The 27564-nt window shown below is 38.4% G+C and overlaps 1 protein-coding gene across 1 annotated transcript in view; it reads right to left on the minus strand.

Annotated features, from left to right (window-relative positions):
- The window catches only part of LOC136029221 (protein sel-1 homolog 1-like), an 89950-nt gene that overhangs the window by 23147 nt on the left and 39239 nt on the right, over window positions 1–27564 (minus strand). Inside the window, exon 5 of the mRNA XM_065707428.1 lies at window positions 5542–5740. Coding sequence (XP_065563500.1) covers window positions 5542–5740 — 199 coding nt within the window. The remainder of the gene's footprint in view (window positions 1–5541; window positions 5741–27564) is intronic.

The raw sequence follows: 27564 nt of genomic DNA on the forward strand, positions 1-27564 counted from the left end.
TATTCTCTTGCAAGATAATCATCTTGTCAGCTAATATTGAAGCAACTCTTATTGGTCTCGTAGATAATCTTGTCCCCTGGTAACTATGTAAAATCTTGATTTCCTTATTCACTATTGGCTCACTTTTCGAAAGAAAACCATAAATTGGATCAATATTTAAATTTCCCGTGTCCCTATTTACTGAAAGATTAACAAACATATTTTTTTAATTTCTATAGCCTCCCTCGCCCACTGTGAAAAACTCCTATCATTAGAAATAGCTGCGACCTCATCAAATTGTATAATATGTTCAGGATAAAAAAAACTAGGTCCCCCATAAACTTTATTTGTATACATTTTATCTCTTTAAATGAGCAATAGTTGTATATTTATTTATGTATGTATAAGTTTTTTCTTAAAAACAGTTCCAAATTTTTGGGAAAATTGGCATCCTAGGATTTTCTGACCTGAAAAACGATCTTGATAGGTCATAAGTTTGGGAAAATTCGTTAAACGCCTTAATTTTGGAAAAATTCATACGAGTAACGTCATATTTACGAGCACATATCAAGAGCATCAATACGTCATTTCGGCCTTGAATGTGGTTGTATCGTTTTCAGTATCTATGATACATGCAAAATTATACAAGAGACATAGCTAAGTACAAAATACAAAGTTTATTGAGTCTATTTGCAAAAGGCGTTTTCAGCAGTTTCATAATACCTAGAGAAAAAAGTAAATTAACATGACAAAATAAACAAACTGGACCATCAACTGAGACAACATCAAGAGGACAACCTGAAAAATGTAAATTCACAACGGGTGAAAATGAACAACCTAGACTAGATTATGAAACGTGAAAAGACCAATCCAAGCATCTAAGACAAAGGGCATTGAAGAAATGATAAACTGAAGAAGCCTGAAGAAATGATAAACAAAAATTAAGAAAAAAATACGCGGTTAAAAAAATGCTTACAAAAACTATAATTATAACCAGTCAAAAACGAAAGTTAAGACCAAAGGAATATGTGGTTACAAGATAAGCGATAGCGAAAATTACAAGGAATCAAAACAAAGGAGAAGAACAATGAAATATGCGGGTACAGGACATGCGACAACGAGGACCAGAATGAATAAAAAATGATAGTGAATAACAAATAAGGCGTTTTAAGCAGTTTTATAATACCTGGAGAACAAAACTGTAAATTAACAATTGCTCAAAATGGACAAAAGTGACTATCAAATGAGCAACATCAAGAAGACGACCTGAGAAATTTAAATCCACGGGTGGAAAAAGCTAGACCATCAAATGTGAAAAAGACCAATCCAAGCAGCTAAGGCAAAGGACATTGAAAAAATGTCTGAAATACTGACGAAGGAAAATGAAGGACAAAGAAATATATAGCTAGAACATTTGCGAAAAAAAATAACAACTATAACGAGTCAAAAACGAAATTGAAGAACAAAGAAATATACGGTTAAAAGATGAGCGATAGCGAGGATTACAACGAATGAAAAAAAGTTAAGAACAGAAGAAAAAAGCGATTGCAAGACATGCAACAACGAGGGACAGAGCGAACTAAATGAAAATTAAGAACAAAGAAATACATGGTTAAAAGGTAAGCGGCAGCGAGAATTACAAGCGACAGCGAGAATAAGAATGTGTCAGAAGTGAAAGTGGAGAAAAAAATTGTGCAGCGAGTAGAGACGCAAAAGCGAGTATCAGAACGTGTCAAAAATGAAAGTAAAGAACAAAAAATTCTGCATTTAGAAGACAAGCGACAGCGAAAATCAGTATGATTAAAGTGAAGAAGAAAGAAATATTACGTTAGAAGGACAGCGCCATCGCGATCTGCAACGCCAATAAACTGTGGCACAAAACATAGTACAAACCTACAAAGTTGCGGTAAACTACGCCAGCGTTAATTACAAGTTACTCGGACCTTTCCTCTAACACACTGTTATTATAAAATGGAGGTGATGACACCCCATCCCGCCTATACCCTTCCAAACGCGAATTATAGCTTTGAAACAACAAAATCTATTTGAGTAGGCACTTTGACAAAAACATGAAGTTTACTATACGTTTGTATATATGTTAATATATGTTTGTAGACACGTAGGATTGAGTAAGCCCACGGTGGCTGATATTAAGCAGTAACTGAGGATGTATACCCGAATCGAACGCCCATGATACATCGTGACCAGCCATAATAACAATATCCTTATTTTCTTCCAAGTCTAACAGAACATTTGCAGTAACCAGGTGGATCTGTTCACGGCTGTAGCTTTTTTAAAGACAAACTGATTGTCTGGCATAGAACAAACTCGGGTAATCTCATCAATAACTAACAGCTCTAATAATTTACATAATACTGGTGAAACAGTTATTGGTCGGTATGAACTATACTTATTTTTATCTGTTCCTTTCTTAAGCACAGGGGTCACAACACCAGCACAAAAAAAACATGAGGAGAAAACCACTATTGAATATTATCCGGAACAGTATTCCCGGATGGTGTAAGATATTTAAATGTCCATGTACTAGATGCATGCCACACAACCGATCAATTGCACGTGAATGTTTCTTTTTGAGTTTCACAATACACTGACTAATTTTTTTTTAAATATATCATGAACCCTGGACGAGAATCATAATCACCCAAGGCCATGTCCAGCGATGAGGAAAATTCATCTTCTAAAAAGTAGTATCAGGGGGTGAGAACTCAGTTGTGTAATGTTTCATTCATTCATGTTCAGAGGGTGATGTATAGTCGTTTGACTCACATTCGGTATTAATTTTGCTAATAAACCGCCATATCTCATTAGGGTTTCTTAACAGCCTATCACTAAATTTACCTATAAAATCTGCCTTATGTTTACTAAGGATCTTAGAAAAATTATGCTTAGTATAAAGTCTAACGTCGTTAAAAACACCAAACCGAGGTCTGCCACAATCGTTCTAAATACGATACCAAAATTTAGAAGTTTCACATGCTCGTACAAGCTCGGGGTTAAGAGACCATCTAGGAGCTTCATATGCAACTCGTACTTTGCGTTTAGGTACAGCAGCAGCTTCTGCGCATCGCATGGCATGGGTAAGCTCAGAACAGTTTGTTTAACAGAATCTATTTTTCATTAGGTAATATATCTGCATTCTGTTGAAGGAGCTGGAATGATATTTTAATTTTCGTAAAATACTGCCAAGAACATTTTAGTATGAAGTTAAGTCAATATGTTCCATTCAGACTTAGAATACAGCAACCTTTTACTTGGGGATCTATTCTCAACATGAGTGACTTCGAATGGGCAGGTAATGGGAAAATGATCAGAAAGTGATACGCCGGTGTCAACGTGATAATTATCGGGCGCTTTTATATTGTTAGAGCAGAGACAGAAATCCACGGAGCTAGTAGAGCCTCAATTATGGCCATTTTTGAAGGAGCAATCGTACAAGACAGGTTACAGATCAGCAAAAGCGGGTAAAAGGATCTGAGTCTTTGCATTAGCATTATCATTCAAATCACAATTAAAGTCTCCCACAACGATCACCTGACCATGCTTATCTAAACGTTCCCTGACAGAGCGCACTAGTTTGGCGCATGCAGCAGTAAATTGATCTTCTGAGGCAAGATCACGGTAGTCGGTTGGAAGATAGACGAAGAACACATAAGTATCCCCAATTTTCACAGCTATGTAATGTTAGTCTTCACCAGCCAGCTGGGTGGCAAGGCGAGAGTTGATAAGAATGGCAACCCGCCTGACGGTCTCTCTATTTTCCGAAGAGATAGCAGGCACAGGATGTAGTTGGATGTAGTCAGTTAATTTCAGTACAGAGACAGAGGAAGCTGTCAGGAAATGCTCCTGTAAACATAGTACATCATTACAGCATAGTGAACTTTCCAGAAAGGGAAGTTTTTCAATTACACTGCCGTTTATATTCCACGAGGACATCTTTGACTGAGGAGTTACCATTTATTTCCCATTAGCTTCATTACTACTGGACATTTTATGCTATAGCAAGAATGGTCAACATCGAGTAATGTTTTACATGTTTGAGCTGCATGCCCGTACTGTTGATAATTGTAACATCGCATTGGTAAAGATTTGTACTCCTGAATTCGATGTTTCTTATACCGAAGGTTAAAGGATTTTCGAGAGCTTCTAGTAGATTAGCCTTGCTTTCAAAAACAACTTATACGACCGAGTTTTTTGTATCCTCTCAACTTTCAAACAATTCTAAATCATACTGCACAGATCCATGTTCGTGGCATCATCAGAAATGTGTCGTACAATGCTAAAGTGCAAGGGGGATTTTAAGTTTGCATCCTTCATGGCATTAACAAAGGTAATCGCAGATTTGTTGTCATCAGGTGCAACCCGCCCCTCTTTCTGCAAATACTTCAAGTCTAGTATGTGAAAACAGCAAGCACCATCAGCAAGGCTCTCAAGGTAACCCTTGCACTCGACAGGCTTTTCAAGACCTTTAGGTGGTTATTTCAGAATTACTGAGTACGTAGGTTTCGTTTGATAAACATCAGAGCCTTGAGGCACCTTGCCATGCTGAAGTTTAAATGAGGTTACGTGTTCCCTGAGATCAACAACGGTACTACAGACTTCCTTTAATTTCCTGGTGAGGGTAGCAGCAATTTCGCCAGGGATCATCGGCACTTCATCGGGCTCATAAATTATAAACTTGGGTGGCGTAAGTTTCTTTTCGTCACAATGCCGAATAGCCCTTATTAAATCGGACCCAATATCCTGTGGCTTTACGCGATCAGAAGCGCGAGCAGTCATACCAGCTAGCGGTCAAAGAATTTCCTTGGCTTTTAATAGTATATCGGGCTTGTAATATTGCGCAGATTTCGAAACAATATCATTGCTTGCATTTCCCGCCTTACTAGCACGAAAAAAGAAGTTCAAGACAAGATTGTATATTAATTTTGTCTCTCGCAAGTCAGTTCCCATTCCAGCAAAACCAACTTCTCACTTTTCTAACAAAATGGGAAGTGCGGGACCCAGTACACCCATCCCCAGAAGTTTAAGTACACAAGTACGGCTGGTACTACGGCATTCTGTACTGTTCCCGCTCCCTTCTGCAAAGTTCGAAAACTCAACAATTTTTATCCCTTTTTTTCGCAAAAAAATAATAGGTTGTTTTTTTTTTCAAAAAACACTAATTACTATTTTTCTTGTTTAGCTATCGCAGATATGTTTTCTAATAGATACCGCTAATTGAATCTCTTTCTTCTCGTCTCTGTACTTATTAAGTCACAAAATCCCAGGGGATATAATGTCAATAGCGGTTAAATAAGACAATCGGATTATAAGTGTCTCTAGGGAAAATCACGAAATTAGAAGCCTTACTTTATTGAGAGGTTATTATCCAGAAATAATGTGTTTACACAACGAACTCTCAATCAAGTTTTAACTTAAACTTTAACTTAAATTTTGAATCGATTAAACACAGCTTACATACGTTATGTGCGTTACTTTATCACTTACCTTCATCACTTCAAGTAAATTAGATAAAAAATCTTAATTTACCGGAACTTCACTTACCAGTAATAGCCAGTTTCCTGTAAAAGTCCAATGAACGCTCGCAAGAAGCAGAAGTTGCAATTCCTGACCAATGGCGGTAGCCAAGCATCATTTGAGCAAAAGATGATCCGTGCAGAGCCCCAAATGACAAATAAACCATTGCTTTTGCTTGATCAGGAGAGTATCCACCCAGTCCAGAAGCATGTAGAAACCCAATAGCCTAAAAAACAAGAGCTAAGAGCTCATATGGCACTTTTGACGAGGTCAGAAGAGCCGAGAGCTCATATGGTACGAGGTCGGAAGAGCCAAGAGCTCATTTGGACGAGGTCGGAAGAGCCAAGAGCCAAGAGCTCATTTGGCACTTGTGAGAAGGTCAGAACCTAAAGTTAAACTTTATAGCACAAGATCCTTCTAAATATCAAATTTCATTAAGATCTGGTCACCCTTTCGTAAGTTACAAATACCTCAATTTTCAAAATTACCTCCCCCCTCCCAATTCCACCAAAGAGAGCAGATCCGGTCCAGTTATGTCAGTCACGTATCTTAGACAGGTTTCTATTCTTCCCATCCAGTTTCATCCTGATCTCACCGCTTTAAGTATTTTCTAAGATTTCCGGTCCCCCCAACTGCCCCCCCCCCCAATTACGTTTGATCCGGTTGAGATTTAAAATAAGATATCAGAGTTACGAGGTCCTTCTAAATATGAAGTTTCATGAAGATCCGATCACTCCTTCGTAAGTTAAAAATACGTTATTTTTCTTATTTTTCAGAATTACCCCCCCCCCCCCCGCAATTGAGCGGATCCGTTCCAATTATGTAAATTACGTATGCAAGACTTTTGCTTATTTTTCCAACCAAGTTTCATCCCAATCCTTCCAATCTAAGGGTTTCCCATCATTTTAGGTCTCCCCACCCCAAACTTCCCCCAATGTCACCAGATCCGGTCAGGATTTAAAATAAGAGCTTTGAGCCACGATATCCTTCTAAAAATCAAATTTCATGGAGATCCAATCACCCATTCGTAAGTTAAAAATACCTCATTTTTTCTAATTTTTCAGAATTAACCCCCCCCCCCCCAACTACCCAAAAGAGAGCGGATCCGTTCCGTTTATGTCAATCATCTATCTAGGACTTGTGTTTATTTTTCCCACCATGTTTCATCCCGATCCCTCCACTCTAAGTGTTTTCCAAGTTTTAGGTTTCCCCCTCCCAACTCCCCGCCCCCATCACCAGATCCGGTCGGGATTTAAAATAAGAGCTCTAAGACACGATATCCTTCTAAACATCAAATTTCATTGAGATCCGATCACCCGTTCGTAAGTTGAAAATACCTCATTTTTCTAATTTTTAAGACTTACTCCCCCCCTCCTAACTACCCCAAAGAGAGCAAATAAGTTCCGATTATGTCAATCATGTATCTGGGACTTGCGCTTATTTTTCCCATCAAGTTTCATCCCGATCCCTCTACTCTAAGTGTTTTCCAAGATTTTAGGTTTCCCCCCTCCAACTCCCCCCAATGTCATCAGACCCAGTCGGGATTTAAAATAAGAGCTCTGAGACACAATATCATTCCAAACATCAAATTTCATTAAGATCCAATCACCCGCTCATAAGTTAAAAATACTTCATTTTTTCTATTTTTCCGAATTAACCGGCCCCTTCTCCCCCCCCAGATGGTCAAATCGGGAAAACGACTATTTCTAATTTAATCTGGTCCGGTCCCTGATACGCTTGCCAAATTTCATCGTCCTAGCTTACCTGGAAGTGCCTAAAGTAGCAAAACCGGGACTTTAGGTTTTCCCCCTCCAACTCCCCCCAATGTCATCAGATCCGGTCGGGATTAAAAATAAGAGCTCTAAGACACAATATCATTCCAAACATCAAATTTCATTAAGATCCAAATACCCGCTGATAAGTTAAAAATACTTCATTTTTTCTATTTTTTGCGAATTAACCGGGCCCCCACTCCCCCCCAGATGGTCAAATCGGGAAAACGACTATTTCTAATTTAATCTGGTCCGGTCCCTGATACGCTTGCCAAATTTCATCGTCCTAGCTTACCTGGAAGTGCCTAAAGTAGCAAAACCGGGACAGACCGACAGACCGACAGACAGACAGACAGACCGACAGAATTGGCGACTGCTATATGTCACTTGGTTAATACCAAGTGCCATAAAAAAACTTCGAAAAATCCCCTTATCAAATATACAACAGTAAAAAAAGAAAAGTAAAGAAAAAGAAAGTTTTCCTCATTATTTGAAGGAAATTGAAAGAAGCGAGAAGTAAAAGAATCATACAAACGTCTAATACTTCGTTCACATACAAATACATTTCTCTCACAAGGTTTCTTGTGAGACAAACATTTGAAGTAGAAATGTAGAAACTTGTGAAGCAATTTCTCTCAAACATTTTGAAGTAGACGGTAAAATTGTGTGAATCTGTTAAGGAAAGTTCACAATGTGTCGACATCAGGACACCACTTTCGTCAGAAGTTCAATATGTTGGTCGTCGTGCCAGCATGGCGCAAAAGGATGTCAGATTATTCTACAGTGGTTATTAAGAAGGATGTCCACTCGTTTATAGACATGGCTGCCGGGTACAAGTGATTCGTTTTTAACCTTGTTTACGGTATAGACCCACTTTCGCTGATGAATTATTAAAAAAGGCATCCCATGTAAGTTAAGTTTAAGCAAAAAAAGGGTTTTCAGTGAAGCATCAAGTTTAACGATGCTAGACTTCGACATCAACGCCAAGGCTCTTCATTACCTACATTGCTCGAACGATTTAATAATCATACAAAGTTAAAAAGAAAAACATAAATAGATATTAGACATCTAAATTAGATTTATTCGATAGAAGGTTGGTAAGATGAACGAACTTTCGGAGGTTTTGAGACTTCATGTTGCAAATATGGGTTTTTAAATTAGTGTTGGGAAGGCTAAGTCAAAGCGTTGTGATAAGAAACATAGAAAAAAGTAATTAAATATGTCCAAAATGGCGTTTGATTAAATTTGCCATCAAAGATGGCATTTTTGGGTTTTTGAAGTCTTGAATCATAGTTTGCACGTTAGTGTGCCCTTACCAAAAAGTGGTGAAATGATTCTTGCTTATCACAAAAAGGGGCATTATAAGAGATTTGCCGTCGCCAACAACGAATATGAAACTGAGCTCACAAAATGACTTACTAAAATAAAAATTGAAAATGGATGGTTTTAGGCACTAATTAAGAATATTCTACTAGAATCAGAATTTCAGGACTTCAATGGAAAAACGAAAAGGGAGCTCGGGGTGACCCAGACGATTTTGTTTCTTTCTCAAAAACCTCTTTAACTAATAAATAGCTGGGCGTCTTAAGCATCCCAATATTTGTCCAGAATTCCAGAATATTTGTCCAGGTTCTTTCATAAATAGTTTAAAAAAAAAAAAAATCATCCAAAACAACCCAGAGCACGGGGTTGTTCCGGAAATACCACGGGTTTCTTCGGACAACTTGTAATATATTTGTAAATTTTTCAATTATTATAAAAGATCTTAATACAAAACTTCTTTAGCGAATATTCAACTTGGAAAATCGAAATTGAAGCCGAGAGCTTTCATAGCACTCTTTGTACCTCCACCTGTCGAAACTGGGGAAAAAAGCTCCAAGATAATATCATCTCTTGAAACCAAAGCCAGGTCAACGTGATCAGGAAAGACCAACTTTGTCTCATTAAATAAATTAAGTAAGGAGTAACTAACTGAAAGTAAGGAGCGACATTAAAACTTAAACGAACAGAAATTATTCCGCATGTGAAAGGGACTGTCCCCACCTCAACACCTCGCAGTTTGTACTAGAGTTTTATTGTTTCGAAAAATAGAGCCACGAGAAAGAGTCAAATGTTAGCGTAAAGAGCGAGGCGTTGAGGAGGGGACAGCCCCTTCATATACGGAATAAATTTTTTTGTTTTTAATTTTAATGTCGCTTCTTACGTTCAGTAGAAAAACCTTGAATCTTTTTTTATTTGATTTCAGATCATTTTTTAAATAATGTCAGGAAATCTGACCCCACCTCCACGGAGAAACCCCCTCACTATGGAAATTTCCTCTAGACGATCCAATCCCGGTGAAAATTTACCCCGGACAATTACTCTTAACCACTCCGTGCGCAAAATTGAGACGGAAAAGAGAAAGCTAGAAATATAAACAGAATATTGTATATGGATTCTGGCAAATTCCTGCAGTCTATAATTTCCCCTGACAAGTTCACTCCCTGGAAACTTCCCTCCCCATGGAAAAACTCCCAGAAGAAAATATGTCCTTCCCCCACCCGAACATGTATGCATGCATCCCAATAACAAATACTATACGTAAACAATGGGTGATTTTTTTTAACTTAAAGAGTTTTCCCCTGGGGCTGTGGGGGGGGGCATGTTATACCCAAGGGCATAGTTATTGGCTCTTTCAACTTTGATAAACAAAATGGGCTATCTGAAAATTTTGAACGAACGGTTTTGGGAAAAAGGTGGCGGAAGAGGTGGCCTAGTTGCCCTCCGATTTTTTTTTTACTTAAAAAGGGCACTAGAACTTTTAATTTTCGTTCGACTGAGCCCTCTTTTAATATTCTAGAACCAATGGGTGGATGCAATCACCCCTGGGAGAAAAAAAACATGCACCCGTGATCTTTCTTCTGGCAAAAAATACACAATTCCACATTTTTGCAAATAGGAGCTTGAAACCTCTACAGTAGGGTTCTCTGATACGCTGAACCTGATGGTGTGATTTTCATTAAGATTCTATGACTTTTAAAGGGTGTTTTCGTCTTTTTCAAAAATTAGGCAAATTTTCTCAGGCTCGTAACTTTTGATGAGTAGCACTAAACTTGATGAAACTTGAAAATCAGCATATAATATGTTTAACAAATCCTATTCTTTTGATGGATCTATTTGTATCAAAATTCCGTTTTTTAAAGTTTCGGTTACTATTGAGCCGGGTCACTCCTTACTTACAATTCATTACCACAAACTGTTTGACACAGGCTCAACATCATCACGGTGGAATTTCCGCTACCCGTCCAACACAAAAAAAAATCTCCTTTCGCGACGACGAGTTTCACGAGGATAAAGTCATCAGTGGCTAAGACGCTTACATCAAACAAATCGTCCGGTTCCATTTCTCAGAACATGACGAACCGAGAAACGGTTAACATTCACCAGAACTATCATCCATGAATAGACATTCTTGACACACATTCTTACTATCTTCACCCCGGTCAGCCACCCTCGGTTTTCTTGCTTTCTTTGGAAGAGTGGTGACAGCTTTTTTCTGAGATCTTTTTCTATTTTCTGCTTCGCTCTAGCTCTTCATTTTCCGGTGTTTCTTTAAGTATTTTAGCTTTTCTATTTGTTTTACTCCTCTATCCTCGGTTTTTATAGGTGGCACACGGGGAAATGATCTTAGTTGCTCGGGAGTTACGGAGAAGACTATAAAAGCTTTCGAGCTTCGTCAGTAACTTCATTCGGCTCATATGGCACAGCAAATTGAGAATACTTATCCAGCAATCGACTATCCGTAACCAAAGCAGCAGAAATGTCGGCAGGGCAAAAAGTGTTGCGGTCGAATGGCAACAGTCCGGGATCTCTGAAGCCAGCCACAATGTTAACCATGCTGAACTTCTCGAGGCATGGAGCACGGCTGAGCTCTCTTACCTCATATTTCCATAGAAATGTGGACTGCCTCATATTTACCTCAATAGCAAATCCGAAGTCTATAGTATTGCGCTAAATACAAATGGAATGTTTCGGATGATATAAATGCTACAAATTTGCGCTTATCTCTAATAAAACAGGATTGTTTCGGACTCTTTCAAAAAGTCGTCCAAACCAACCTGACCATGGTGCCCAAATAAACCCCACACATACCATTTCTAAAAAATTGTTTCTAGAAAAAGAAACAGTTAAGGTGTGTCCAATTTGTGAATAGCTGAATTAGCGACATGACAAGGTTAAATACCTGTCGACAGTAGACTATGTACACACGTAAATAACACAGCTGTAAAGCCTGACGCATTTTAGTGGAAACAAGAGCTAAGAGCTCATATGACACTTGTGACGAGGCCAGAAGAGCTAAGAGCCAAGAGCTCATATGGTATGAGCTCTAACAAAATTCTAAGAATCAATAGATTGATCTAAAAGGAAAATCAGAGGCTTAATGCCGGTCGGGATTTAAAATAAGAGCTCTGAGTCACGATGTCGTTCTAAATATCAAAATGCATGAAGATCTGATCACCCACTCGTATCTTATAAATACCTCAGTTTTTCTAATTTTCCCTCTCCCACACATTCCCCACATCTGGGAAAACGACTTTATCAAGTCAATTTCTGCAGCTCCCTGACACGCCTACCAATTTTCATCGTCCTAGCATGTCCAGAAGCACCTAACTCGCCAAAGCACTGAACCCCTCCCCTCAACTCTCCTAAAGAGAGCGAATCCAGTACGGTTACGTCAATCACGTATCTATGACATTTGCGTATTCTATCCACCAAGTTTCATCCCGATTCCTCCACTCTAAGCGTTTTCCAAGATTTCCGATTTCCCTCTCCAACTCCCCCCCCCCAATGTCAACAGATCTGGTCGGGATTTGAAATAAGAGCTCTGAGACATAAATTCCTTCTAAATATCTAATTTCATTAAGATCCGGTCACCCGTTCTTAAGTTAAAAATACCTCAATTTTTCTAATTTTTCCAAATTAACAACCCCCAGCTCCTCCAAAAAGAACGGATCCGTTCCAATTATGTCAATCACGTATCTAGAACTTGTGCTTATTCTTCCCATCAAGTTTCATCCCGATCTCTCCACTCTAAGCGTCTTCCAAGATTTCTGTTTCCCTCCTCCAACCCCCTATGTCCCCGGATCCAATTCGAGTCGAAAATAGAGCATCTGAGAGATAAGATCCTTCTATATATCCTGTTTCATTAAGATCCGATCATCTATTCGTAATATAAAAAAAAACCAATTTTCACATTTTCTAAGAATTCCGGTTCCCCCCTCCAACTCCCCCAATGTCACAGGATCTGGTCAGAATTTAAAATTAGAGCTTTAAAGTACAAGATCCTTCTAAATTTCAAATTTCATTAAGATCTGATCACCTGTTCGTAAGTTACAAATACCTCATTTCTCCGAATTACCCGCCCCCCAACTCCACCAAAGAGAGCGGATCCGGTCCGGTTATATCAGTCACGTATCTTGGACTTTTTTCTATTCTTCCCATCCAGTTTCATCCTGATCTCACCGCTTTAAGTATTTTCTAAGATTTCCGGTCCCCCCCAACTGCCCCCCAACTATGTTTGATCCGGTTGAGATTTAAAATAAGACATAAAGTTACGAGGTCCTTCTAAATATGAAGTTTCATGAAGATCCGATCACTCCTTCGTAAGTTAAAAATACGTAATTTTTTCTTATTTTTCAGAATTAACCCCCGCCCCCAATAGAGCAGATCCGTTCCAATTATTTAAATCACGTATGTAAGACTTCTGCTTATTTTTCCCACCAAATTATATCCCGATCCCTCCAATCTAAGCGTTTTCCATGATTTTAGGTTCCCCCACCCCAAACTTCCCCCAATGTCACCAGATACGTTCAAGATTTAAAATAAGAGCTTTGGGACACGATATACTTCTAAATATCAAATTTCATTGAGATCCGATCACCCGTTCGTAAGTTAAAAATACCTCATTTTCTCTAATTTTTCAGAATTAACCCCTACCCAACTACCCCAAAGAGAGCGGATCCGTCCCGGTTATGTCAAGCATGTATCTAGGACTTGTGCTTATTTTTCCCACCAAGTTTCATCGCTATCCCTCCACTCTAAGTGTTTTGCCAAGTTTTAGGTTTCCCCCTCCCAACTCCCCCCCCCCCAATGTCACCAGATCCGGTCGGGATTTAAAATAAGAGCTCTGAGACACGATATCCTTCTAAATATCAAATTTCATTGAGATCCGATCACCCGTTCGTAAGTTAAAAATACCTCATTTTTTCTAATTTTTCAGAAATAACCCCCCCCCCCCCCAACTACCTCAAAGAGAGCGGATCCGTTCCGTTTATGTCAATCATGTATCTAGGACTTGTGTTTATTTTTCCCACCAAGTTTCATCCGGATCCCTCCACTCTAAGTGTTTTCCAAGGTTTAGGTTTCCCCCTCCCAACTCCCCCCAAATGTCACTAGATCCGGTCGGGACTTAAAATAAGAGCTCTGAGACACGATATCCTTCTAAACAATGCTGTCACTTACTTAAAGTACTTTTACTTGAAGTACTACTTAAGTAAAATTTTCCATTACTTGTACTTGTATTTAAGTAAAAACTTCTAGGGTGTACTTATTACTTGATACTTAAGTAAGATTACGAAATACTTATTACTTGAGATACTTTTAATGTACTTGTTTTTCAAATACTTTACCTTTGACACGAAAATTTTGTGTGTGTGTGCTTTGGCAATGTACAAGAAGACATCACCTTTAGATTCAGAGCAAACTCAGATATAGCTTTTGTGTGTCTGTGCTTTGGCAATGTACAAGAAAACATCACCCTTTAGATTTAGAGTAAACTCAGATATAGCTCCATGCCCAATTTTTGGATATGAAAAAAGGTATTTGTTTTTGACAAAAAAAATTATAGAATTATTCAGTGCTGTCACTTACTTGAAGTACTTTTGCTTGAAGTACTACTTAAGTAAAATTTTCAGTTACTTTTACTTGTACTTAAGTAAAAACTCTAGGGTGTACTTATTACTTGATACTTAAGTAAGATTACGAAATACTTATTACTTAAGATACTTTTAATGTACTTGTTTTTCAAATACTTTACCTTTGACACGAAAATTGTGTGTGTGTGTTCTTAGGCATGTACCTTTAGATTTAGAGCAAACTCAGATATAGGTTTTATGTGTCTGTGCTTTGGCAATGTACAAGAAAACACCACCTTTTAGATTTAGAGTAAACTCAGATATAGCTCCATGCCCTATTTTTGAATATGAAATAGGGTGTTTGTTTTTGACGAAAAAAAATTATAGTATGATTAACACTTGGTTTAATTTTTTGTTTAAAAGTTATATAACAAAGAAAATTGAAATTATTTCACAGTTCACTGGTCGACAGTGAGCTAAAATCCCTTGTTTTGTGCTAAATGTTGCATACTGTAGTCCATTTGGGCTTATATTTCTGACATTAGTGTTTAAGTTTTGTCATCTCGTCAACTGAACCAGATTTCTACCATTTCATTATCTTCAGGACCATATTATTGGTAAAACTACTGAAGCTATGAATCTTTGCCCATCTAAATGTTGTCTGCAATACATAAGTCTAGGGAATTCTAGCTGGATCCAATGCAGTGGTATTTTGTCAAATTCGTTCCAGCAAATTCAGACAAATCTGATTCACTCCATTCATAAGTTATAGGCCCTACAAAATTAAAGGAAAACTCAACTTTCTTAAGACTTGAAACCCTCTCCCCCTCGCCCTATTTGAGATAGGGTTTGTGATACCAGAATTTGATATGAGCCCTGATCTTAGGCATCTTTCGTCTAGTTTTCATTCGGATCCGTTACTCCATTTGCAAGTTATACTAAATTGAACAGAAAACTTAAATTTTGCAGGAATTAAAACCCACTCCCCCTTGTTAAATTTGAGCTGGGGTCTTTATCTCAAAACTTGATATGTGTCATGGTCTTAGGCCTCTTTGATTCAATTTTGATTCAGATCCATCACTCCAGTCGCAAATTACTCTGAATTAAACGAAAAACTGTTTTAGCAGGTACAGCCCTCTCTCCCCTGTTTTATTTGAGCTTGGGTCTTCATCTTTCAACTTGATGTGTCTCATGATCCTTGGCACCAAATCTGGCCATAAAAATTTTCATCCAAATCCAACCAGCGTTTCTCCCCCTATACGTGAATACACAGACGGACGGACAGACAGGCAGACGGATGGACGGATTTTGCAAAGTCTTAGGTGGCAATGTTGGCTAATTGGATCCAAAAAAAGGAAAACAATGGCATATCATCATCCAGGTATCATCACCTATTTGAATAGTGGAAAATATCCATCAAGATAGGTTTTTGAGATGTGTCTGTCTGTCCACCCGTCTGTGCAATCGAGTATAGTGGGAGAACCGCCAGTCAGATTTGTATTGAAATTGAACTATTTGGATTAAAATTGAGCTTAATTAGGGCGATGGGGCTTTAAGTGTTAAAAAAAATTCGAGTTTTTCATTTAATTCACTGTAACTTGCATATGGAGATGAATTTTGATGAAAATTGAATAAAGATGCCCAAGAGTATGGTATGTATTGAGTTCTGGGATGGAGACCCGAGCTTAATTAAAAGTTGAGTTTTTCATTTAATTCAGTGTAGCTTGCGATAGATTGATGGATCTCAGTGAAGGTTTTGGTTTAATTTAGTATAACTTGCGAATCGAGCAACGGATCCAAATGAAAGCTAGACCAAAGATGTCTAGGATCAGGGCTCATATCGAGCTCTGATATGACAAGCCCGATCTAAAATAGGGCGAGGGGGAGAGGGTTTCAAGTTTTAAGAGTCGAGTTTTCCTTCAGTTTAGTAGGGCCTATAACTACTTCCACCCATGGCTTGACCAAAGCCTGGAAATAACAGTTTTCCAAAAGAAGTCATACTGAAGCCAACCTTCAACCAAATATTCCATTCACAGAGAAAAATTACTTTGTATGGCACTTGGTATTTACCAAGCGACATACAGTGATCGCAAATTCTGTAGGTCTGTTGGTCTGTCAGTCCCGGTCTTGCTAGTTTAGGCACTTCCAGATAAGCTAAGACGATGAAATTTGGCAGGCGTATCAGGGACCAGACCATATTAAATTTGAAATAGTTGTTTCCCCGATTCGACCATCTGGGGGGGGGAGTGGGAGGACGGTTAATTTGGAAAAATTAGATCGGATCTTAATTAAATTTTATATTTAGAAGGATGTCATGTCTCAGAGCTCTACTTTAAACTCCGACCGGATCAGGTGACATTGGAGGGGGAAACCTAAAATCTTGGAAAATGCTTAGAGTGGAAGGGTCGGGATGAAACTTAGTGGGAAAAATAAGCACAAGTTCTAGATACGTGATAGACATAAACAGAACGAATTCACTCTCTTTTGGGGAGTTGGGGGGAGGGTTAATTCTGAAAAATTAGAAAAAAAATAGGGTTTTTTAACTTACGAAGGAGTGATCGGATCTTGAATTTCATCGGATGAAAATTCATATTAGAAATACCTCGTAACTCAGATCTCATGTTTTAGATCACGACCGGATCCAGTGTCATTGGGAGGGGGGAAATCTTGGAAAACGCTTAGAGTGGAGTGATGGGTGGGAAGAATAAGTACAAGTTCTAGATACGTGATTGACATAACCAAAATGGGTTTGCTCTCTTTGGGGGAGTTGGAGGGGGTGTTAATTCGGAAAAATTACAAAAATTGAGGTATTTTTAACTTAAGAGCGGATGACCGTTCGTGAGGTATTTTGAATTTGATGTTAAGAAGGAACTCATGTCTAAGACCTCTTATTTTAAACCCCGACCAGTTCTGGTGACATTGGGGGAGAGTTGGAGGGGGAAACCGGAAATCTCGGAAAACGCTTAGAGTGGAGAGATTGGGATGAAACTTCGTGGGTAGAATAAGCAAATGTCGTAGATACGTGATTGACGAAACCGGACTGGATCCACTCTCTTTGGGGTAGTAGGGGGGTCCAGTGCTTCGGCGAGTTCGGTACTTCTGGACGTGCTAGGACAATGAAAATTGGTACTCGTGTCAGGGACCTGCACAAATTGACTGGATAAAGTTGATTTCCCCGATTCAACCATCTGGGGGGGGGGGGGCTGAAGGGAGAGGAAAAATTAGAAAAAATGAGGTGTTTTTAACTTGTGAGTGAGTGATCGGATCTTAATGAATTTTGATATTTAAAAGGACCTTGTGTCTCAGAGCTCTTATTTTAAATGTCGACCAGCATTAAGCCTCTGATTTTTCTTTTAAATTAATGTATTGATTCTTATAATTTTGCTAGAGCTCATGCCATATGAGTTCCTGGCTCTTCCGACCTCGTCACAAGTGCCATATGAGCTCTTAGCTCTTGTTTTGACTTAGCTCTTGTTAGATTTTTGACTTAGTCTCATGGTTTTTGCCACTTCATGGTGTGAAAACTGCTGCTAGAAATAGATAGATTGCAACTTCTGCCGTATTGTCTTCTAGTATATTTAAATTTGTGCTTGTATCGTGCCTGCGTCCCCTTAAAAGTTCTGTTTCTTATGGTAATATTGGTTTGTCTTCTGTTGCATATGCAGACGACGTTCTTCTTGTTGCCCGGACTCGCCCTGGATTGCTTTCCAATTTTACTATATTAACCAATGTACTATCTAAGATTGGACTGTTAGTTAATGCGTCTAAATGCGAGTATATTTGTTTTAATAGCCCTTATGCGGTCACTCCATTCGTTGCTGGGGCTGCAATTCTACCATGTTCTTCTTTAGTTAGTTGGCTTGGTCTGTGTTTCGGTCCAACACTTTCCACTACCTTTTCATCCCTAGTGAATCAAGCCGTGAAAAACCTGCGCGTCGCTTACGGAAGAATATCCCACAACAAAACCCGTTATAACCGCAACGGTTTGTGCAAGATTTATAACGCTTATTGCGCGCCTGTGCTTTTGTTTTTATCAGGCATGGCTCATCTGTTTCGTAAGAAAAATCTCCATACTCTACGTGCGGCTTATTTCAGATATTGCAAATTCCTCCTCCGGCTTCCTAGATGGCACCAAAACAGAAAAATAATTGCTCGATTTGGTTTAATAGATATGCCTTCTTGGATTCGGTCTTCCAATGATGATTTATGTAAAAAGACTATCTACTTTATTCACGTTTACGACCCTCTGCAGCCTTTTTTCCATTTTGATACTGGTTAATTAGTCCATGTTGTCTTTTGTTAGTTTGAATTTTTTTTTACTTGCTGTTTATCGTTTTTATGGCACTTGGTATTAACCAAGTGACATATAGCAATCGCCAATTCTGTCGGTCTGTCTGTCGGTCTGTCTGTCTATCGGTCCCGGTTTTGCTACTTTAGGCACTTCCAGGTAAGCTAGGACGATGAAATTTGGCAGGCGTATCAGGGACTGGACCAGATTAAATTAGAAATAGTCATGTTCCCGATTTGACCATCTGGGGGGGGTAGTGGGGGCCGATTAATTCGGAAAAAACAGAATAATTGAAGTATTTTTAACTTACGAACTGTTGATCTGATCTTAATTAAATTTGATGTTTGGAAGGATATCGTGTCTCAGAGCTGTTATTTTAAATTCTGACCGGATCTGATTACATTGGGGGGGGATATGGGAGAGGGAAACCTAAAATCTTGGAAAAAACTTAGAGTGGAGGGATCGGGATGAAACTTGGTGGGAAAAATAAGCACAAGTCCTAGATACATGATTGACATAACCGGAACGGATCCGCTCTCTTTGGGGTTGTTGAGGGGGGTAATTTTGAAAAATTAGAAAAAATGAGATATTTTTAACTTACGAATGGGTGATCGGATCTCAATGAAATTTGATATTTATGAGGGATATGGTGTCTCAGAGCTCTTATTTTAAATCCCGACCGGGTCTGGTGACATTTTGGTGAAACTTGGTGGGAAAAATAAGCACAAGTCCTAGATACATAATTGACATAACCGGAACGGATCTGCTCTGTTTTGGGGAGTTGGGAGGGGGCTAGGGTTAATTCTGTCGGTCTGTCGGTCTGTCTGTCTGTTTGTCGGTCCCGGTTTTACTACTTTAGGCACTTCCAGGTAAGCTAGGACGATGAAATTTGGCAAGCGTATCAGGAAGTGAACCAGAATAAAGTAGAAATAGTCGTTTTCCCCATTTGACCATCTGGGAGGGAGTGGGGGGCCGGTTAATTCGGAAAAAATCAAAAAATTGAAGTATTTTTAACTTACGAGCGGGTAATGGGATCTTAATGAAATTTGATGTTTGGAATGATGTTTTGTCTCAGAGCTTTTATTTTAAATCCTGACAGGATTTGATGACATTGGAGGGAGTTGGAGGGGGGAAACCTAAAATCTTGGAAAACACTTAGAGTGGAGGGATCGGGATGAAACTTGATGGGAAAAATAAGCACAAGTCCCAGATACATGATTGACTTAATCCGAATAGATCCGCTCTCTTTGGGGTAGTTGGGGGGGGGGGGGGTAATTCTGAAAAATTAGAAAAAATGAGGTATTTTTAACTTACAATCGGGTGATCAGATCTCAATTTGAAATTTGATATTTAGAAGGATATTGTGTCTTAGAGCTCTTATTTGAAATCCCGATTGGATCTGGTGACATTGGGGGGGGGGGGATTTGGGAGAGGGAAACCTAAAACTTTGAAAACACTTAGAGTGGAGGGATCGGGATGAAACTTGGTGGGAAAAATAAACACAAGTCCTAGATACATGATTGACATAAACGGAACGGATCCGCTCTCTTTGGGGTAGTTGGAAGGGGGGGGGGTATTTCTGAAAAATTAGAAAAAATTAGGTATTTTTAACTTACGAATGGGTGATCGGATATCAATGAAATTTGATGTTTAGAAGGATATCGTGTCTTAGAGCTCTTATTTTAAATCCCGACCGGATCTGGTGACATTGGGGGGGGGGAGTTGGGAGGGGAAACCTAAAACTTGGAAAACACTTAGAGTGGAGGGATAGGGATGAAACTTGGCGGGGAAAATAAACACAAGTCCTAGATATATGATTGACATAAACGGAACGGTCCGCTCTCTTTTGGGGTAGTTGGGGGGGGGGGGGGGGAATGAGGTATTTTTAACTTACGAATGGGTGATCGGATATCAATGAAATTTGATATTTAGAAGGATATCGTGGCTCAGAGCTCTTATTTTAAATCCGACCGGGTCTGGTGACATTGGGGGAAGTTTGGGGTGGGGGAACCTAAAATCATGGAAAACGCTTAGATTGGAGGGATCGGGATGAAACTGGTTGGGAAAATAAGCAGAAGTCTTACATACGTGATTTACATAATTGGAACGGATCTGCTCTATTGGGGAGGGGGGTTAATTCTGAAAAATAAGAAAAAATGACGTATTTTTAACTTACGAAGGAGTGATCGGATCTTCATGAAACTTCATATTTAGAAGGACCTCGTAACTCAGATCTCTTATTTTAAATCTCAACCAGATCAAGCGTAATTGGGGGGGGACCGGCAATCTTAGAAAATACTTAAAACGGTGAGATCAGGATGAAACTGGATGGGAAGAATAGAAACCTGTCTAAGATACGTGACTGACATAACTGGACCGGATATGCTCTCTTTGGTGGAATTGGAGGGGGGGGGGGTAATTTTGAAAATTGAGGTATTTGTAACTTACGAAAGGGTGACCAGATCTTAATGAAATTTGATATTTAGAAGGATCTTGTGCTTTAAAGTTCTAATTTTAAATTCCGACCATATCCTGTTACATTGGGGGAGTTGGAGGGGGAAACCGGAATTTTTGGAAAACGTGAAAATTGGGGTATTTTTATCTTACGAATAGATGATCGGATCTTAATGAAATTTGATTTTTAAAAGGAATTCATGTCTCAGAGCTCTTATTTCAAATCCCGAACAGATCTTTTGACATTGGGGGGAGTTGGAGGTGGAAATCTTGGAAAATCACTTGGAGTGATGGAATCGGGATGAAGCTTGGTTGATAGAATAAACAAATGTCCTTGATACGTGATTGACAGAATCGTACTGGATTCGCTCTCTTTGGGGGAGCTGGGGGGAGGGACTCAGTGATTTGACGAGTTTGGTGCTTCTGGACGTGCTAGGACGATTAAAATTAGTAGGCGTGTCAGGGGGACATCGTGACTCAGAGCTCTTAATTTAAATCCTGACCGGCGTTAAGCCTCTTTTTTCCTTTTTAAATCAATCTATTGATTCATAGAATTTTGTTAGAGCTCATACCATATGATCTCTTGGCTCTTAGCTCTTCTCGCCTCGTCAAAAGTGCCATATGAGCTCTTAGCTCTTGTTTTTTTGCTTATTTATAACACTCCGTACTTTGTGTTTATTTTTATATTTTTACGGATAATAAAGTTCATTCATCGATTCATTCATTCATTCTGCAGTTTGACAGGCCGTATGGAATGCGTCTGAATTGGCGGGCTTGCTGCAGGAACGTGATTTTATAATATATGTTTGTAGGGAGTTTTACCGACCATCTGAATTGATTACACAGCATGCGGCTTGCTTGAGTGAAAAACAGCCAAAGGATATAAATGCCATACATTTTCATCGCGTGTCTGAAATTTAACTTGAAAACTTGAGGCAGTTTCCTTGTAAAGGTGTCGAGGGCGAGACATGTCATCAACTAATTTTTGATTATTGAGCTTTGATTTCTCTTATTAAAAAAGTCTGCAACTGACTCACTTGGCTCCTTACTTTTAAATTTGATTTTTTTTTTTTTTTTTTGTTGCTAAGGTTTTTATTTATTGAATCAGAGAATAAACTACTTTATTACCTTTTATCTGTTTTAAAGCCAATCCAAAGTTTATTTTTCTATTTTCAATATTTTTTCCACCATTCTGACATGTTTCTGATTAATCCTGTATTTTTTCAAACGTACCAGATTTTACTGAACACTAATCGACATAAGTTCAACTCTATGTGCACTGTATTAATCCTGTCATGTGATCTGTCTGATCAAATCAGAAGTTTTTTGACTGCACTTAATTGTTTTGATAGTCTTTTTCTTTCAAGCCGTTGTGTCGAAAATTGGTTCAGATTATTTTTTGGACTTCGTTGGGTGTCTACCAGCCAAACAAGGGAAAAGATATTTTCAATATTTTTTTTATCATTCCCACTTGTTTCAGAATAACCGTGTATTTTTTCAAACGTGCCAGATTTGACTGAATACTAATCATCAGAAGTTCAACTCTACGTGCACTGTATTAATCCTGTCATGTGATCTGTCTGATCCAATCAGGAGTTTTTTGACTGCACTTAATTGTTTTGAAAGTCTTTCAAGCCGTTGTGTTGAAAATTGGTTAAGATTATTTTCTTGAACTTCATTGGGTGTGTACTAACCGAACAAGGGAAACGGTTAAAAACGATATAACGGAAATTCTGGTTTTTAATTAAGATTTCCAAGAGGGGAATGACAGAGACATTTTATAGGCAAGGGAAGGGGCTAAGAAGCCTTCAGAATGGCTTTAAAAAAAGGTAGCATGGGCTTTATGTCAGAAATATATATATATATATATATATATATATATATATATATATATATATATATATATATATATATATATATATATATATATATATAGAATAAATACTTGAAGTAGTACTTGAAGTAATACTTAAGTACAATTTTGACAAGTACTTGATATTTGATACTTAAGTAAGAATTTGAAAAGTACTTATTACTTGATATTTAAGTAAAAAAACAATGAGTACTTAATACTTGATACTTAAGTAAGAATTTGGAGTACTTGTTGCAGCACTGGAATTATTAACACTTGGTTTAGTTTTTGTTTAAAAGTTATATAACAAATAAAATTGAAATTATTTCACAGTTCACTGGTCGACAGTGAGCTAAAATCCCTTGTTTTGTGCTAAATGTTGCATACTGTAGTCCATTTGGGCTTATATTTCTGACATTAGTGTTTAAGTTTTGTTATCTCGTCAACTGAACCAGATTTCTACCATTTCATCATCTTCAGGACCATATTATTGGTAAACCTACTGAAGCTATGAATCCTTGCCCATCTAAGTGTTGTCTGCAATAAACAAGTCTAGAGAATTCTAGCAGGATCCAATGCAGTGGTATTTTGTCAAATTCGTTCCAGCAAATTCAGGTATTCAGACGAATTTGACTTCAGATTTGTCACTCCATTCATAAGTTATAGGCCCTACTAAATTAAAGGAAAACTCAACTCTCTTAAGACATGAAAACCTCTCTCCCTCGCCCTATTTGAGATAGGGTTTGTGATACCAGAACTCGATATGAGCCCCGATCTTAGGCATGTTTGGTCTAGTTTAGATTCGGATCCGTTACTCCATTTGCAAGTTATACTAAATTAAACAGAAGACTTAAATTTTTCAGGAATTAAAACCCACTCCCCCTTGTTAAATTTGAGCTAGGTTCTTTATCTCAAAATTTGATATGTGTCATGGTCTTAGGCCTCTTTGGTTCAATTTTCATTCAGATCCATCACTCCAGTCGCAAGTTACTCTGAATTAAACGAAAAACTGTTTTTAGCAGGTATCATCACCTATTTGGACAGTGGAAAATACTCATCAAGATAGGTTTTTTAGATCTGTCTGTCTGTCCGTCCGTCTGTGCAATCGAGTATAGCGGGAGAACCGCCAGTCAGATTTGTATTGAAATTGAACTATTTGGATTAAAATTGAGCTTAATTAGGGCGATGGGGCTTTGAGTGTTAAAAAAATTCGAGTTGTTCATTTAATTCACTGTAACTTGCATATGGAGATGAATTTCGATAAAATTGAATAAAGATGCCTAAGAGTATGATATGCATTGAGTTCTGGAATGGAGACCCAAGCTTAATTAAAAGTTGAGTTTTTCATCTAATTCAGTGTAGCTTGCATCTCAGTGAATATTGAACCAAAGGTGCCTAAGACCGTGACAGGCATCAAGTTTTGAGATGAAAACCCTAGCTCAAATAGAACGAGAGAGAGTGGGTTTTAAGCGCTGAAAGAAGTCAAGCTTTTGGTTTAATTCTGTATAACTTGTGAATGGAGCAACGGATCCAAATAAAAGCTAGACCAAAGATGACTAGGATCAGTGCTCATATCGAGCTTTGATATCACAAGCCCTATCTAAAATAGGGCGAGGGGGGTTCAAGTTTTAAGAAAGTCGAGTTTTCCTTCAGTTTAGTAGGGTCTATAACTACTTCCACCCATGGCTTGCCCAAAGCCTGGAAATAACCCTTTTCCAAAATAAGTCATACTGAAGCCAATCTTTAACCAAATATTCCGTCCCGAGAGAAAAATTACTTTGTATGGCACTTGGTATTTACAAAGTAAGAACGGTTACTTTAGAAAAATTAGATCTGATCTTAATTAAATTGAGATTTAGAAGGATATCATGTCTCAGAGCTCTTACTTTAAATTCCGACCGGATCAGGTGACTTTGGAAGGGGAACCTAAAATCTTGGAAAATGCTTAGAGTGGAGGGATCGGGATGAAACTTAGTGGAAAAATAAGCACAAGTCCCAGATACGTGATTGACATAAACAGAACGAATTCACTCTCTTTTGGGGGGAGGGTTAATTCTGAAAAATTAGAAAAAATGAGGTATTTTTAACTTACAAAGGAGTGATCGAATCTTGAATTTCATCGGGTAAAATTTCATATTAGAAGGACCTCGTAAGTCAGATCTCATGTTTTAAATCCCGACCGGATCCAGTGTCATTGGGGGAGATTTGGGGGGGGGGGGGGTCTGGGAAAGCGCTTAGAGTGGAGTGATCAGGATAAAACTTGGTGGGAAGAATAAACAGAAGTCCTAGATACGTGATTGACATAACCGAAATGGATTCGCTCTCTTTGGGGGAATTGGAGGGGCTGTTAATTCGGAAAAATTACAAAAATTGAGGTATTTTTAACTTAAGAGCCGGTGACCGTTCGTGAGGTAATTTTGAATTTGATATTAAGAAGGAACTCATGTCTCAGATCTCTTATTTTAAACCCCGACATGTTCTGGTGACATTAGGGGAGAGTTGGAGGGGAAACCGGAAATCTTGGAAAACGCTTAGAATGGAGAGATCGGGGTGGGTAGAATAAGCAAATGTCGTAGATACGTGATTGACAAAACCGGGCTGGATCCACTCTCTTTGGGGTAGTTAGGGGGGTCCAGTGCTTTGGCGAGTTCTGTACTTCTGGACGTGCTAGGACAATAAAGTTGGTAGGCGTGTCAGGGACCTGCACAAATTGACTTGATAAAGTTAATTTCCCCGATTCAACCATCTGGGGGAGAGCTGAAGGTAGGGGAAAAATTAGAAAAATGAGGTATTTTTAACTTGCAAGTAGGTGATCGGATCTTAATGAATATTGATATTTAGAAGGACCTTGTGTCTTAGAGCTCTTATTTTAAATGCCGACTAGCATTAAGCCTCTGATTTTTCTTCTAAATTAATCTATTTATTCTTATAATTTTGCTAAAGCTCATGCCATATGAGCTCTTGGCTCTTCCGACCTTGTCACAAGTGCCATATGAGCTCTTAGCTCTTATTTTATTCCTTTTTTCTCAGAAGATTTTCGACTTAGTCTCATGGTTTTTGCCACTTTATGGTGTGAAAACTGCTGCTAGAAATAGATAGGTTGCAACTTCTGCCGTATTGTCTTTAAATGTGTGCTTGCATCGTTCCTGCGTTCCCTTAAAAGTTCTGTTTCTTACGGTAATATTGGTTTGTCTTCTGTTGCATATGCAGACGAAGTTCTTCTAGCTGCCCGGACTCGCCGTGGATTGCTTTCCAAATCTACTATATTAACCAATGAACTATCTAAGATTGGACCGTCAGTTAATGCGTCTAAATGCGAGTTTATTTGTTTTAATAGCCCTTATGTGATCACTCCATCCGTTGCTGGGACTGCAATTCTGCCATGTTCTTCTTTAGTTAGTTGGCTTGGTCTGTGTTTCGGTCCAACACTTTCCACTACCTTTTCATCCCTAGTGAATCAAGCCATGAAAAACCTACGCGTCGCTTACGGAAAAATATCCCCAAACAAAAGCCGTTACAACCGCAACGGTTTGTGCGTGATTTATAACGCTTATCGTGCCACTGTGCTTTTGTTTTTATGAGGCATGGCTCATCTGTTTCGTAAGAAAAATCCCCATACTCTACGTGCGGCTTATTTCAGATATTGCAAATTCCTCCTCCGGCTTCCTAGATGGCACCAAAATAGAAAAATAATTGCTCGATTTGGTTTAATAGATATGCCTTCTTGGATTCGGTCTTCCAGTGATGATTTATGTAAAAAGACTATCTACTTTATTCACGTTTACGACCCTCTGCAGCCTTTTTTCCATATTGATACTGGTTAATTAGTCCATGTTGTCTTTTGTTAGTTTGAATTTTATTTCTTGCTGTTTATCGTTTTTGTTATTTATACTACTCCGTTCTTTGTATTGTTTATACTTTTACGGATAATAAAGTTCATTCATTCATTCTGCAGTTTGACCAGCCGTATAGAATGCGTCTGAATCAGCGGGCTTGCTGCAGGCCCGTGATTTTCTAATATATGTTTGTAGGGAGTTTTACCGACCATCTGAATTGACTACACATTATGCGGCTTGCTTGAGTGAAAACCAGCCAAAGGATATAGATTCCATACATTTTCATAGCGAGTCTGAACTTTAACTTAAAAACTTGAGGCAGTTTCCTTGTAAAGGTGCCGAGGGCGATACATGTCATCATTTGATTTTTGATTACTGAGCTTTGATTTCTCTTATTAAAAAAGTCTGCAACTGACTCACTTGGCTCCTTACTTTTAAATTTGAATTTTTTGTTGCTAAGGTTTTTACTTATTGAATCAGAGAATGAACTACTTTATTACCTTTTATCTGTTTTAAAGCCAATCCAAAGTTTATTTTTCTATTTTCAATAGCCTATTTTTCCACCATCCCAACATATTTCAGAATAACCCTGTATTTTTTCAAACGTGCCAGATTTGACTGAACACTAATCGCCCGAAGTTCTACTCTATGTGCACTGTATTATTCTAATCATGTTTTTTGACTGCGCTTAATTGTTTTGATAGTCTTTTTCTTTCAAGCCGTTGTGTTGAAAATTGGTTCAGATTATTTTTTGGACTTCGTTGGGTGTCTACCAGCCAAACAAGGGAACAAAATATTTTCAATATTTTTTTTATCATTCCCATATGTTTCAGAATAACTGTGTATTTTTTCGAACGTGCCAGATTTGACTGAACACTAATCACCAGAAGTTCAACTCTACGTGCACTGTGTTAATCCTGTCATGTGATCTGTCTGATCCAACCCAGAGTTTTTT

This window comes from Artemia franciscana, chromosome 7 (genome assembly GCF_032884065.1).
Source record: "Artemia franciscana chromosome 7, ASM3288406v1, whole genome shotgun sequence".
Classification (NCBI taxonomy): Eukaryota; Metazoa; Arthropoda; class Branchiopoda; order Anostraca; family Artemiidae; genus Artemia; species Artemia franciscana.